Source organism: Apis cerana, linkage group LG7 (genome assembly GCF_029169275.1).
Source record: "Apis cerana isolate GH-2021 linkage group LG7, AcerK_1.0, whole genome shotgun sequence".
Lineage (NCBI taxonomy): Eukaryota > Metazoa > Arthropoda > Insecta > Hymenoptera > Apidae > Apis > Apis cerana.
The window spans coordinates 6,887,996-6,900,982 of NC_083858.1; the positions used below are offsets into that span (position 1 = coordinate 6,887,996).

Genomic DNA, 12,987 nt, shown 5'->3' on the forward strand with positions numbered 1-12,987 from the left:
AATCCAGAGTTATAGCAAACGGTGACGGTCAATCGCCCTAGGATTTATGTACCAGGAAGATACTAGTGCTGGTGCGGATCTACCCATTTATATCCATCCGGCTACAGTAGGAAGTTCGATTAAATTCACGGTTTGAAAGTCTGCTTAGGTATCTTAGCATGGGGACATATCGTTCCGTTGAAATCGAAGATAAACTTATGAACCTTTAATCCTGACTATCTTGCGAATATACATATATAAGTATTTATTTTCGTATCACAACTAGTAAGTTCTGTCAACCAATTCATTGGAAACTTGTTTTCGAAGTTACATCATACGATGTAAATCGTATTCGAGTCTTAGAAGAAAATTTAAAATCTTTGAGTTACGAGAAAATTCGTTTTATTTCGAAGTTTTTGAATAAAGAATGAAAATTCGATATACAGAGACTTTATGTAAGAGTTAATTTTTTTATCCTATTAAGGGAAGATTCTAAGATTGTTTTTCTAGGATATTCGAGATGATTTTAATAATTAAAAAAGATGAGACAGTATCGAATGATTGGTTAGTGAAAAAATCAATATTATTGTTATTATTGAAAGTTTTTGCAAAGAAAAATATTGCTTATATTCGAGAAAATTCAAAATTCAAAATGTGTAACTCTATTTCTCGTAAAATGTGACTTAATCAAATTAATTATTCTTCTAATTTATTCTATCTAACTTATCCAAATCTAATTTGTATCCTTTATTAATAAGATATTTATATTATATTATATTTTATGAAATATTACGATCTTCTCTCATTCATTTCCAGATTTAAATTTTGAATTATTCAAAAACAAGATTTATTTAAAAAAAAGAAATTTTATATTTTTAAAAAAAAAAAAAGAAAAAATAGTTTTTCAAGTTCTTCTAACTGATTCCTCATTTTAATAATGAATATGAATATTTAACAATATCTGTCATCTATAATTAATAAATTTGTTAATGTTCAATAATAATGTATTGTCAGTAATCTCATGGCAGCCGTTAATATTTAAATTAATTTCACTTCATGTTGTTCTCAAATGAGAATGCTAAATGATTAGTGGATTAAACAAACTAATTCAAATTTAACTCAAATACAATATAAACCTTTACTAAATTTAATCCAGACATATCAAACTTTCAGAATATAATTAACATCGAGTATTGAAAATATTTTTGCATATATCGAAACTAAAATCAACCAATATTGATTATTCATTTAACTTTAAATTTATTTATTCAAATGATCAATTTAAATCTCTTGCGCATCTAATATGTATTATCCTAAAACAGTATTTAAAAACAATTTTTTTTTCTAATATTTCTTACTATTCTTTATATTAATAAATCCAAATTATTTACTTTTTACTTTCATGATGTATCATAAATTTTATTTTCTTTGATTATCTGAAGAATCATTTATCAAAATGAATTTGTTTCTCAATTAATTAATTTAAATAATCGATGTTTTGCTCTATAGAAAAAAATTGTTTAAAATTTTATTCTGACAATATATATTTTATTGAAGCTATTCTAAATAATTGTTGAAATTTCTAATAAATAATTTTTAAAATTAATGTTTATTATACTATAAATATTATACTATAAATAATAATTTATTATAATATAATAATATCTTGAATGATTGAAGAGTGTATGTAATTAATTTATTTAAAAAAATGAATGATTAAATTTTGATATCAAGTCAGTTCAAAAAGAGATGAAATATCATACCTTAACACGTATATCAAATAATTTCATTTAAAATAACTTTAAATTTTGATTTGAAGAGATTTTTGATCTATAGTTAAAACTTATAGAGATATAATTTATTATATGAATTAATTTAGAATAAACAAATATACAACAATAACGTAAAAATTTAAATTCTTATTCTTATTCTATTAATTTTATATTATTTTGATTATGAATTTATTTCATTGAAATAAATGCAAGAGGATATTAAAATTGGCGGTGTATCATTATTAAAGATAAAAAGAAATATCGGATAATATTAAAAGTAATTTTGCCTTTAATAATCTTCAACGAATATAATAAATAATATTATCTAGAATTATTAAAGTTATTAAAATTTCTGCATTATTCTATATACCTATTCGCTAAGAAAAAAAAATCGAATAAACATAATTACGTTATTCCAAAGTTCAAGAGCGCGTAGTCGAAGGGAGGAGGGGAGAGGAAATAAATTACAATGTAAACCGAAAACAAGCACACCGGCCTGTTTACTCTCTCGAGTATTTGCTGGAAGAAAATGATTGCAAATACACGAGAGTCACGGGAAGTAACGACATCAAATGATAAACGGGCCGAAAGAAGACCAGCACCAGCTATGCCGCAGTATTCTTGAAGTTTTCAGTTTCACGGTCGGTTGATAATAGATAGAAGTACCCACAAATCCATTCCCCACGACCTCATAGCTAACATATTGTTACAATCCTCCATCTCTCTGGTGTTCGTTATCGAATAACAATAGACGTTGCCTCGCGCATACACCCAACAGAGGCCTAAAGACTCTCGAAGTATATCACTTCGGCGGAAGCACGCGATTCCCAGGTAAAAAGTTGCACACGAGATGAACGACGAACGATAAAAATAAAGGGGAAAAATCCGTATTACGAGGTATTGTTAAAAAGGGATGCGCATCGGTCGGCGCATGATACAACTCGAAAAGAACGATGAAATGGGTTTCCGCTGTTTCCACCGCGAATCTTCGGATCGTAAGGTGGATATGTGTGAATATAGAGTGTCTCAGAAATCATAGTGCAAAGGGCTGGTGATTCTACGAGTTGAAAGAAAAGGAATAACATTTTTTCGTTTAAATTGAAAAAGCTTGAAAAATTATAAGTGAAATTACGATACATATAGTGTTCCAAAAATATTAGAATATCCGCAAACTGGAGATTCCTTAATTTCAAGCAATATTTTCCTTTGCAAAAACTTTTGTTACACCTTCATTAATGAATTATTAACAAGCTGCGATAATAACATTAGCTACGTATCACCGACTGAATATGAACAAATTCAAGCAACATATTTTGAAGAAAATATATTGAATATTATATTTATTTATTGTTTGTAATACAATTCAATTTAATTTTTTATCACTAAAAAAATATTTATTATATTCAACATACTTTCTTCGAGATATGTTGCTTCGACTTAGGTAGGCAGCATATAGCCAATTACATGTTCCATGGTCAATGTTTTTTGGAATTATTAGGAATCTCCAGTTTCAACATTTTTGGGAACATCCTGTAGATTGGATACGAATAAACTATCGATAAAAAATAATTCCACATATGAAAAAATATGGAATAAATTTTTTTTCACTTTAAAATTAATTTCTCAGAAAAGATTATAATTTCTCAATTATAACATATGTTTATTTTCGATTTTCTCAAAATAAAATCGACATAAATGTAAAATAACTATTTATTTAAAGATAATTCATTTCAAGAATTATTTATCTCCACTTGAAACTTGAAAAATTCTTCGAATTTGATTTACTCGAAAACGAAGCTTCGTTCTTTCCTTTTTTTATCGCGCGTAAAATCACCACCCCACATAACTTCTGGAACGCCCTGTATAGAACGTATGTGTACGCGGAGAACGATACAATAAACTTTCCCGCAAAAGGACTCTTGCGAATACGTGTCCTCCTTTCTGCCTCATCGGATGCAAAAGTAAGGTAAGGTAAGGTAATGGCATGGGAACTCGCGGTCGAACCAGACTCGTCTCGGATCCGCTTGACTGGCTGGAAACTTCAACCTGCTGAATCCTTGGTCGTTTATCGGCGGCCGCCGAGTACCGCAGATCAAACGGAAAGTTTCACCCGATCGCTCGATTTGCGCGCCTGGCGAGACGATCAATCGGGCCAACTCCTCTCTCTCTCTTTCTCTCTCTCTCTCTCTCTCTCTCTCTCTCTCGCTCTCTCTCTCTCTTTCTCTCTCTCTCTCGCTCGCTCTCTCTCTTTCTTTCTCTCTCTCTCTCTCGCTCTCTCTCTTTGGATCTGGTCCTCTTGGACGTGACCATGCCTCATGCAAGGTACCGCGATTGCCCCTCGATGAAGAGAATGGTTTGCATAATTGGCTTATCCGATATCCGCTCCTTGGACGCAGGATAATCTTGTAATTGCGACACTAAACTGGCTTTCGACTCGCTTCCCCGGTGCATTGACGCGCGATGGCAAATATCATTGATATTCGTCGAGGGATAATTTGAGAATTATTTAGACGGATTAATTTGGAGAGATATTTATCGTTGATAAGGTGAAATACAATCAATTTATATATTTAGATTATATAGGATTGCTAATTTTCCTCAACATTTTATCTATTGTTTAATGATTGTTTGTTTTCTCGAGTCTGATTAATCGATCGAAGATATATTTTATAAAACGAAATTATGAATCGAAGATATAAATTTTAGGAATGAGGAAAAATATCATTAGAAACTACATATTGTTATTTAATTTAATTTAATTTTATTTTATTTAATTATAATTTTATTTGCTGTTGTAACAATTCATGTTCATAAAGCTTAAATTCAGTTAGTGTGACGAGTAAGAAGAATCAGGGAGGTAAAATGAACGTCTTTCTTTTTTATTGTTAATAATTTTTTTTTTGTATATGAATTAGTAACATAGATTAACATATTATAGATAGATTAAATATTATTTTACGTATATATTATAAAAATTTGACAAGTTAGTGAGTAGAAATTTAAATAAAAATAAGTTTTCTATGGGCAGTTATTTATAAAAATAAAGAATATTGAATATCAATAATTTAAAATAAATTTTAATTATAGAAAAAAGTGGCGAAGATTAAACAATGAATTTATTATTATTATTCTATTATAATAATTTAATAATAATAAATATATTATAATTTACTATTTTAATATAAATTACATTATTGTATTATAATCTAGATAATAGAATTTTATTATAAGATGCTTTGTTCATAATTTTATATAAATAAATTATTCTTTGGATTGGATATTTTAAGTATTTATTTAAATCTAATAAAATCTAATAAATTGTACGATATAAAGTATATAAGGATTAGCTCATTTATATATTGAAACTATATTCATTAAATTCATATAATTATTTTATCTGTACATTTCAAAAATCGAATATGATGACATTGAAAAGATAATTTCTATATAATTTTATATTAAAAATAAATATAAATTATTGTTTTATATAAATATGTATATTTATTTAATTATTTACTATTACTTATTATTTACTAAAATATGTTATTATATTAAAAAGATTATCTTTTCGTAAAATTAAGAATATTTTTTTTTTTATTTATAAACTTATAAATATTTTCATATGACGTAGAGACTGTTAATAATTAATTATTAATAAATGCTATAATTTTACTTCATTATTCATTTAGCAATTAAATAAAATTTAAAAAATGAATTTCCATTACTTTTCATTCATAAATTATAAATTATAATATTTCGTTCACTTATGAATTTTCAACCGATTAAAAATTTAAAGTATAAATTACAATTTGTTCATTAATTAATTAACTTACTTCCTATAATATAATATAAAAATGCAAAATTTAAAATGTAAATTGCAATTTATTTATTAATACTATTTAAATTGTTTTTTCAATTGTTAAAAAAAAAGCTTAATAAATAATTTACTTGTGACAATCGATATTATTATCAACATTTCGTTATCAAAATAATCTAGAAAATATTTCGAAATATTATATTATACATATATATAAAAGTTGGAATAACGCGAACATGTTAAAAATATTATCAAGATTTATCCAATATACGATAATAATTTTTCAACTTCATGTTTTATTTTTATACTTGCTACAATTTTATGCTACAATTTTTCGAAATTACTAAAATTATATTTGACATCGTGCGAGTAATACGACATTAATTCTTTTCAAATTGAAATATAACCGAGATTTCAGTTTTAATCTGATCTCAATAAGCCGTATGGAATTTTGCATAAGCTATTCTTTCCCAAGCTTTCGCTTCGTATCAGTTGCGTATGAGAATAATCTGTCATATCTGGAAAATGTTTGAAAATTACTGGGATTTATTGCAATGCCATATTTGTTACCATTGTATCCATTTTTATAAAATGACATTGTAAGCATCAGAATAAACTTCATCCTCTTTCAAATTTCACATGAATATTAAATTTTCCAATATCATGGGAAATATGAAGAAATAGAGAGAAAATAAAGAATGTTCAATCATAAGCCTGATTGCTCTTATTTGTTTATTACATTTACAAAATGTATCATTTCTTGTATCATATCTTGAGTAATTATATTTCTGTAATATATTGTAATTTACATTTTGTGATAATATAATTGATATATACGTATAATAATATATATATACGTATATGGAAAATGGCCAATAATTATTCGCGATATAAATTGGATCATCAATTAATCATAAATTGAATTAATGAATATATTTGATTTTATATTTGAATATATTGTTCGTAATCATGATTCATTTTTTACCACTTTTTGTATTATTATATTATTATATATATTCATACATAATTCTATACAATTCATAAAAATTTTATATACAATTTTTTTTTATATACATAACACGCAAAAAAAATTGGATCATCAAATAAAAAGAATAATATACTAAACAAATTCACATAAAATAAAAATAAAATATAAAGTATAAAACTTAATGATGAAATGAAAAATATTTTTTAATACCTTATCCTACTATTTTAATACCTTAATATATTTTAATACCTAATGAATCATGATTGAATATCTAAAAGAAAATATTTACTAAAAACTAATACTTACTTTTTATAAAAATTGCTATTTTGGTTATATTATTAAATTTTTAGGATATTTAAATATTTTTATAATGCAAAAAATAATTATGATTTTATATAATTTTTATAATATATTTTTATTATATCAAGTTACAAATTTATATTTGTAAAGTATAATAAAAATGGATAAAGTTAAGCATACATTAATATTTAAATATTTTTGTGACTAAAATTAGACATTACTAATTAAACTTATAATTATAGAGATGTTAGTATTTATAATATTATGATAATTTGTTATATTAAAAGTCTTTTTTGTTTTTTTTACTATATATATTTATCTTTCTAAGACTTTCATAATTTCATCTTTCAAACAGTCAAAGATCATACTTACGTACTTCAATAATATTTTATAAAATTTTATTATATTTTATACAAATATATTTTATACTCATCTAATTTTGATATCTTGATTTCTTTAATTGATTATTTGATTATTTGCAACAAAAATATCAGTGAAATTTGAAAAAGAAATTACATAGAACTGTTATTAGTTCTTTCGTGAACGTAAAGATCATATAAAGGTCAACTTTATTTTTTTAAATAGAATTGTATATTTTTTTAATATATTAATTGATATATAAAAAAATATTAAACTATATATACCTAAAAATTATTAGCAGATATTTCAATTTCAATTTGTAACTTATTACATGAAAAACAAAGAAAGTATAGAATAAGAGTCATTTTATTTGTTTCTTAATTTTTATATAATAAATTTCAGAAAACTGAAGTAAAAATATTTTTTAAACTAATGATTTTTCAATATAAATTGTTTAACGATAAAAATAATAAGCTACATTGATTAATCTATTGAAGAATATTTTGAATTACTATTATGAATTAATTAACAACGTTTTAAAAATATTTTACGATTAAAATATTTTGATTTACAATAAAATTTTGAACTGCAATGAAATTATATTTAAATATATAAATATATGTATACCTATAAAACATATTATCAATATGAACTAGAAAATAATAGAAGAATCAATAATGATAAATATTACATTTAATTCAAATATCATTCTGCATTTTCATTAATAGTGGATATAATAATTAGGTTAAAATACAAAATAGATATTTTATATAATAATATTAAAAATTATCATATTAGCATTTAATTATATGAAATAATATTGCAGACTGTTATTTTCGAATGTGTATTTTGAATGAATAAAATTGTGGACACCATTGATCATCTGTGACATCACGTCATCTGTTTCGACATGCGCATGCATGCAAGCAAAATTAATTTCATATTTGAAGTTGGCAATCATACTATTCTTTTATCCTTTTTCTATTTGTAATCGATAAAAAAAAATATATTAATGTTATTAACATCTTAAAAAATTTATGGAAGAAAAGGCAATTTATTTTATATATGAAGTTCACGATATTGAAAATTCTCCAAATATATCGATAATTTTTCTTTTTTCTCAAACTGTTTTGCTTTTTACCAAAAGAAAACAAAAATCTCTTCTTTTACAATTTTAATCCTGGATAGTAATATCAACATAAAAGAAATATTGCCTCTCGATATTGAACCATATCAAGTATAAAGCATAACTGTGATAGTTTCCAAGAGTTTCGAATTCTCTTTTGTGAAATTTAGAGAGAGTTAGCTTGTCTGTCTTGAAATCTCGAACAATAATTTTTATGGAAACATTGTTAAAATTTTTTAAGATAACTTAATTGATATTGTCTCATAAAAAAAAGAAAGTATTGGTAAATATTTATAGAAAAATATTTTTCTTGATGATTTTTTAATATAATTAATATATCGTTAAAATCATTTTATTATAAAGATTTTTCTTGGTAATCGTAACACGTTAATAAAAACATTTCTTCGAAACAGTTTAAATTAAATCAAGTTAATTTTAATCAGATTTATTGTTACAGACTATTGATGACCAACCATTATTTTTATTTATTCTTGATTAAATTAAGCTTCTTGGAGGAATTAACAAAATTAATCGAACAAAAATTTATTTCAAACTATGATCTAACTTAATCTAATTTAATCTAAATTGTGTAATCTAAATTAATAAACAAACGACTGCCAAGTAAAACCTTCACAACACCATTCAACGTGATGAAGAAATCATCGAGATCAAATAGAGATCAAAAGATCTTCTTGTAACTATTTATTGTTGTGCTATCGTTCAGCACAACTGAACAAACACACTTGACAAAAACACACATCCCTCACAATCTCCTCTATGAAACGGTCAAAGGTTAACGTTTTCAAAGATGTACCGCTGTAACAATGAAGATACATCATTTTCTCGACGAAGCTGGCGCAAGAAGCTGCAATGCGCGCGTGTGAACTTTTTTTTTCAGTGTTGGAAACGGCTCGTGTAAACCGGTCATGAAATCCTTAAGAATGTACGCGCACGGTACGTCCATTGCCCGCACGCAGATTACGCTCATAAAATTTTTCTTTGATATTTTTATGGCCGTAAAGATTTCCCATGTGTCACTGGGATTATTACGGCCCGCGACGATGAATAAATAAAGTTTCCACCGTGCAACGCCTGTTAAAAGCCACATGGCTGAGCAAATGCGTTGAACTGCTCGCGGAATTCCCCCAAGAACTGTTATTAGATGTATTGCAACCTTCTCTTTGTACTCGTTTAAAATTTGAATTTCACGCATGCCTTCGGACAATTTTTTCTATCTATGAGGAGGGTATCATGTTTTTCAAGAAAAACTTGCATGAATTCACCTCGTAGAGTTTGTAAATATTACTGGAATTTCTTTCATTTCCGCGGTTGTTTTCATGCCGCTTTATGAATATCAGTATTATTAAGTCAATGACAAAGTGAAAAACCAGTTTCTCTAACTTACTTTTCTCATTAGAGGATATCGTATGTACATATATCTATAATATTCTCAATTATGGAGGTAATGCATTTCATTTCTCGTGTTTTTAAATTGTCACATTTTACGCCTTGCTTCGATACCGAGTAAATACATTTTAAAAGAAAAAGAATTAATAAAACGCTATTAAAATAATATCAAATACGAATAACGCGAATTGCGAATAATAAAATACGATTCTTTAAAATATCAATTACCGAAGTTATTAAAGTTTATCTTAATCTAGCATGAGTAAAGATTCTAAACTAAATATTGCAAACCAATTGTTATTCAAGTAATTGCAATAATGATGAGAATTTTCCCCACCCTATTCTTAGAATCTACAATGTAAACACATTTACATCGTGAGTGAACGAAAACAATTTAATAAATATATTTATGGATGTTCGGAAGTCACGGTAAATTCAAAGTTTCTGAATAGAAAATATGAAGTTTTAAACTACAGAGAGGAGTTTCATAAAAGTTTCGCAGCTTTTTTTCTTCGGCCATAAGGTGAAGAAAGAAGAATCTCCTGGACTTCTATGTGTTAGTGCGATAAGATATTTTAATACTCGCGGGAATTTTCCACGTGTCACATAGAATATATTTTCCGACGAAAAGCACCGAGTTTCCTCATCTTTCTGGATTATATGCAGCCGAGCTTTCACGGAAGCTTTTAAAGATTTTGCGATTGGTTCTCAGAAGTCACAACCGCGTGTAATAATTCCAGAAAGTTTAATTCTCAGGATCGACACACGATATTAGACGTGTACTACTTTGGTTTATATAAGCACAATAGCACTACTACTTCGTTATTCGAATGTCTTGATATTTGAATATTTTATTAATTGAGAGTTCTTATTTGAACTCTTACGTTATAAATAAACAAAATGCTTCTTCTTCTATCGTAGTATAGAAATAGAGTTTAATTTGAAAGAATAACATCGAAACATAAATGTGTATTTAATGTTATTATATATAACATATAATTATTGGAACGAAATTAGAAAACTTAAAAAAAAATTAGAAAACGAAACAATTATTTAAATATTGAAACGATGAAAGTACTACAAAACTGGCAAATGTACATATAATAATAGTTATAATTAATGGAGTTATAATAAGAATAATAAGAATAATAGTTATAATAAGAAAGTTATAATTAATGGAATTAGAAAACAGGATGAAATATGAAGCATATTTCTTCTATATATTAAATTTATGCAATTCAATAGCTAGAAAAACGATTCTTAATTTTTATAACAGAAATCGTTTGTTGTAAGTAATTATATTCAAAATATTTCTCAAAATATCGAATATTTTTAAAAAATCTGTGCTTAGCATTCCATAATTGACTTTTTTTTTATGCAGAGCATAGTTATTTATTTCTCTATTACAGGATGTCAAGATCGTAATAAATATTAAATAAGAATAAGAGAATATTCATTATTTGTATTATTACATCTTACTTTACGTCATTAATATATATACATTTATAAATACTGATAAGATGTAAAAATATATAAAAATTGGAAATATTTGATATACAATAAATACATATTTTTCATAAATACATATTTTGATTATCAATCAAAATTTAAGGAAATATTTTTTATCTGTACAATTTATTGAAAGAATAATTTTTTTTTTAAATATTAATTCATTATACAGAACAATTTTGTTGTGGAAAATGTTAAGAAATAATTAAGTTTCTATAAAAAAGTTTCTATATTATATTAAATTTAGAAATAAGTAAAATAATGATTTATTATATAATTCATATTGAAGTTTAGTAAATACAATAAAAATTTTTCTTTATATTTTAATTAATATTTCTCTAGAACACAATAATGAATAATATATTAATAATTAACTCTTTTTAAATTTTATAATAATAATAATTAAAAAATATCTCCAAATTATTAACAAATTTTCAAGTTGTTATTTTTAAATGAATTCTGTTAATGTTCTGTTTAATGAAGTTGTTCATTAAATGAATTCTGTTTATTCTGATTACTAAATTAGAAATTTTGTGTAAATACTTTAACCAAATTTGGATTAAATTTATTTATATATTTTCCATATATTTTCATTATTTATTTTGAACAATTATTCTACGATAAATGATCATTTAAATAATATACGTATCTCAATATTATTTTGAAATAATATTTTCATTATGTGAATACAAATTAATTTTAAAAATGCTTTGATTACAATTTCAAACCTAATCTATCTTAATGATTTCTAAAATATTCGATTACGTTAATTTATATAATTTTATTATAATTAGATCAATCCACTTTATACGTTTTATATTCTCTGTTATTTTTTTTGTTTGGGCCAATTTTACGATACATATAAAACTTAGTCACTTGAAACTTTAAACAGCGAGATAGTTTGTACTGTTCGAAACTTGGTAGAAAATATCGGTGTAAGTTCCCATCGGGCAAAGATACTAACAAAGAGAACGAAAAGCTTTCAGCTGGTAAACAATATTTCCCTTTGCCATTATTTTCTCTCATTTCTCAGGAATAGTCTTTTCAAACTCGACAATTTTTTTGCCCCTTTTCTTGTAACAAAGTGTCTGCGAATTCTGGGGGAACCGAAAGTAGAGGAACAAGAAAAGACATAGGAAACTAAAGCGTGAGGAAAAAAAGAAATTGAAAATGAAAGAAAATGGATAATGGAAAAAGAATGGAAAGAAAAAAAGAATTGGATACTTGTAGAGGAAGAGAGGAAGTAAAGCTTTTTCCAATAAAAATTATTTATTTTCTTCGATTATTGTCAAATAAGTATACATCTCAAGAATATATAGTGTTAATATTTCGGATAGTGTTAATATAGGAAAGCTTCGTATGATTTCAAATAAATTATTCTCATAAATTATTCATTTTATGAAAAAAATGAAAAAAATGAAATAAAAGAAATGAAATACACAAAGATTTGTCCATGCATTTCTCATCTTTTATATGATAAATTTTATAAAATTCAAGTTAAAACATCTTCTCAAATAATAATTTTTTAGTTTAAATAATTTAATAATCTTTTATCTTTTAAAGAATCTTAATCTATTAAACATTACATTTGAGAAATTTTTTCTGTAAAAAAAAAAAATAATTAAAACGATCATGTTACATATGATGTATTTTATGATAATATGATCGAATAAATAACGGATTGATATAAATCAAGTTAAAAAATCAAAGAAAAGTTTCTACTTTTATG

At 25.0% G+C, this 12,987-nt stretch overlaps 1 protein-coding gene across 5 annotated transcripts in view; it reads right to left on the reverse strand.

Annotated features, from left to right (window-relative positions):
• The window catches only part of LOC107993170 (CCR4-NOT transcription complex subunit 6), a 587,279-nt gene that overhangs the window by 211,957 nt on the left and 362,335 nt on the right, over positions 1–12,987 (reverse strand). The window contains exon 4 of one of the 5 annotated variants that reach the window (XM_017049446.3): positions 12,826–12,860. The exons of the other annotated variants lie outside the window; for them this stretch is intronic. Coding sequence (XP_016904935.2) covers positions 12,841–12,860 — 20 coding nt within the window. The 3' untranslated portion in view covers positions 12,826–12,840. Of the gene's footprint in view, positions 1–12,825; positions 12,861–12,987 lie in introns of those variants that run through there. 5 annotated transcript variants of the gene reach the window in all.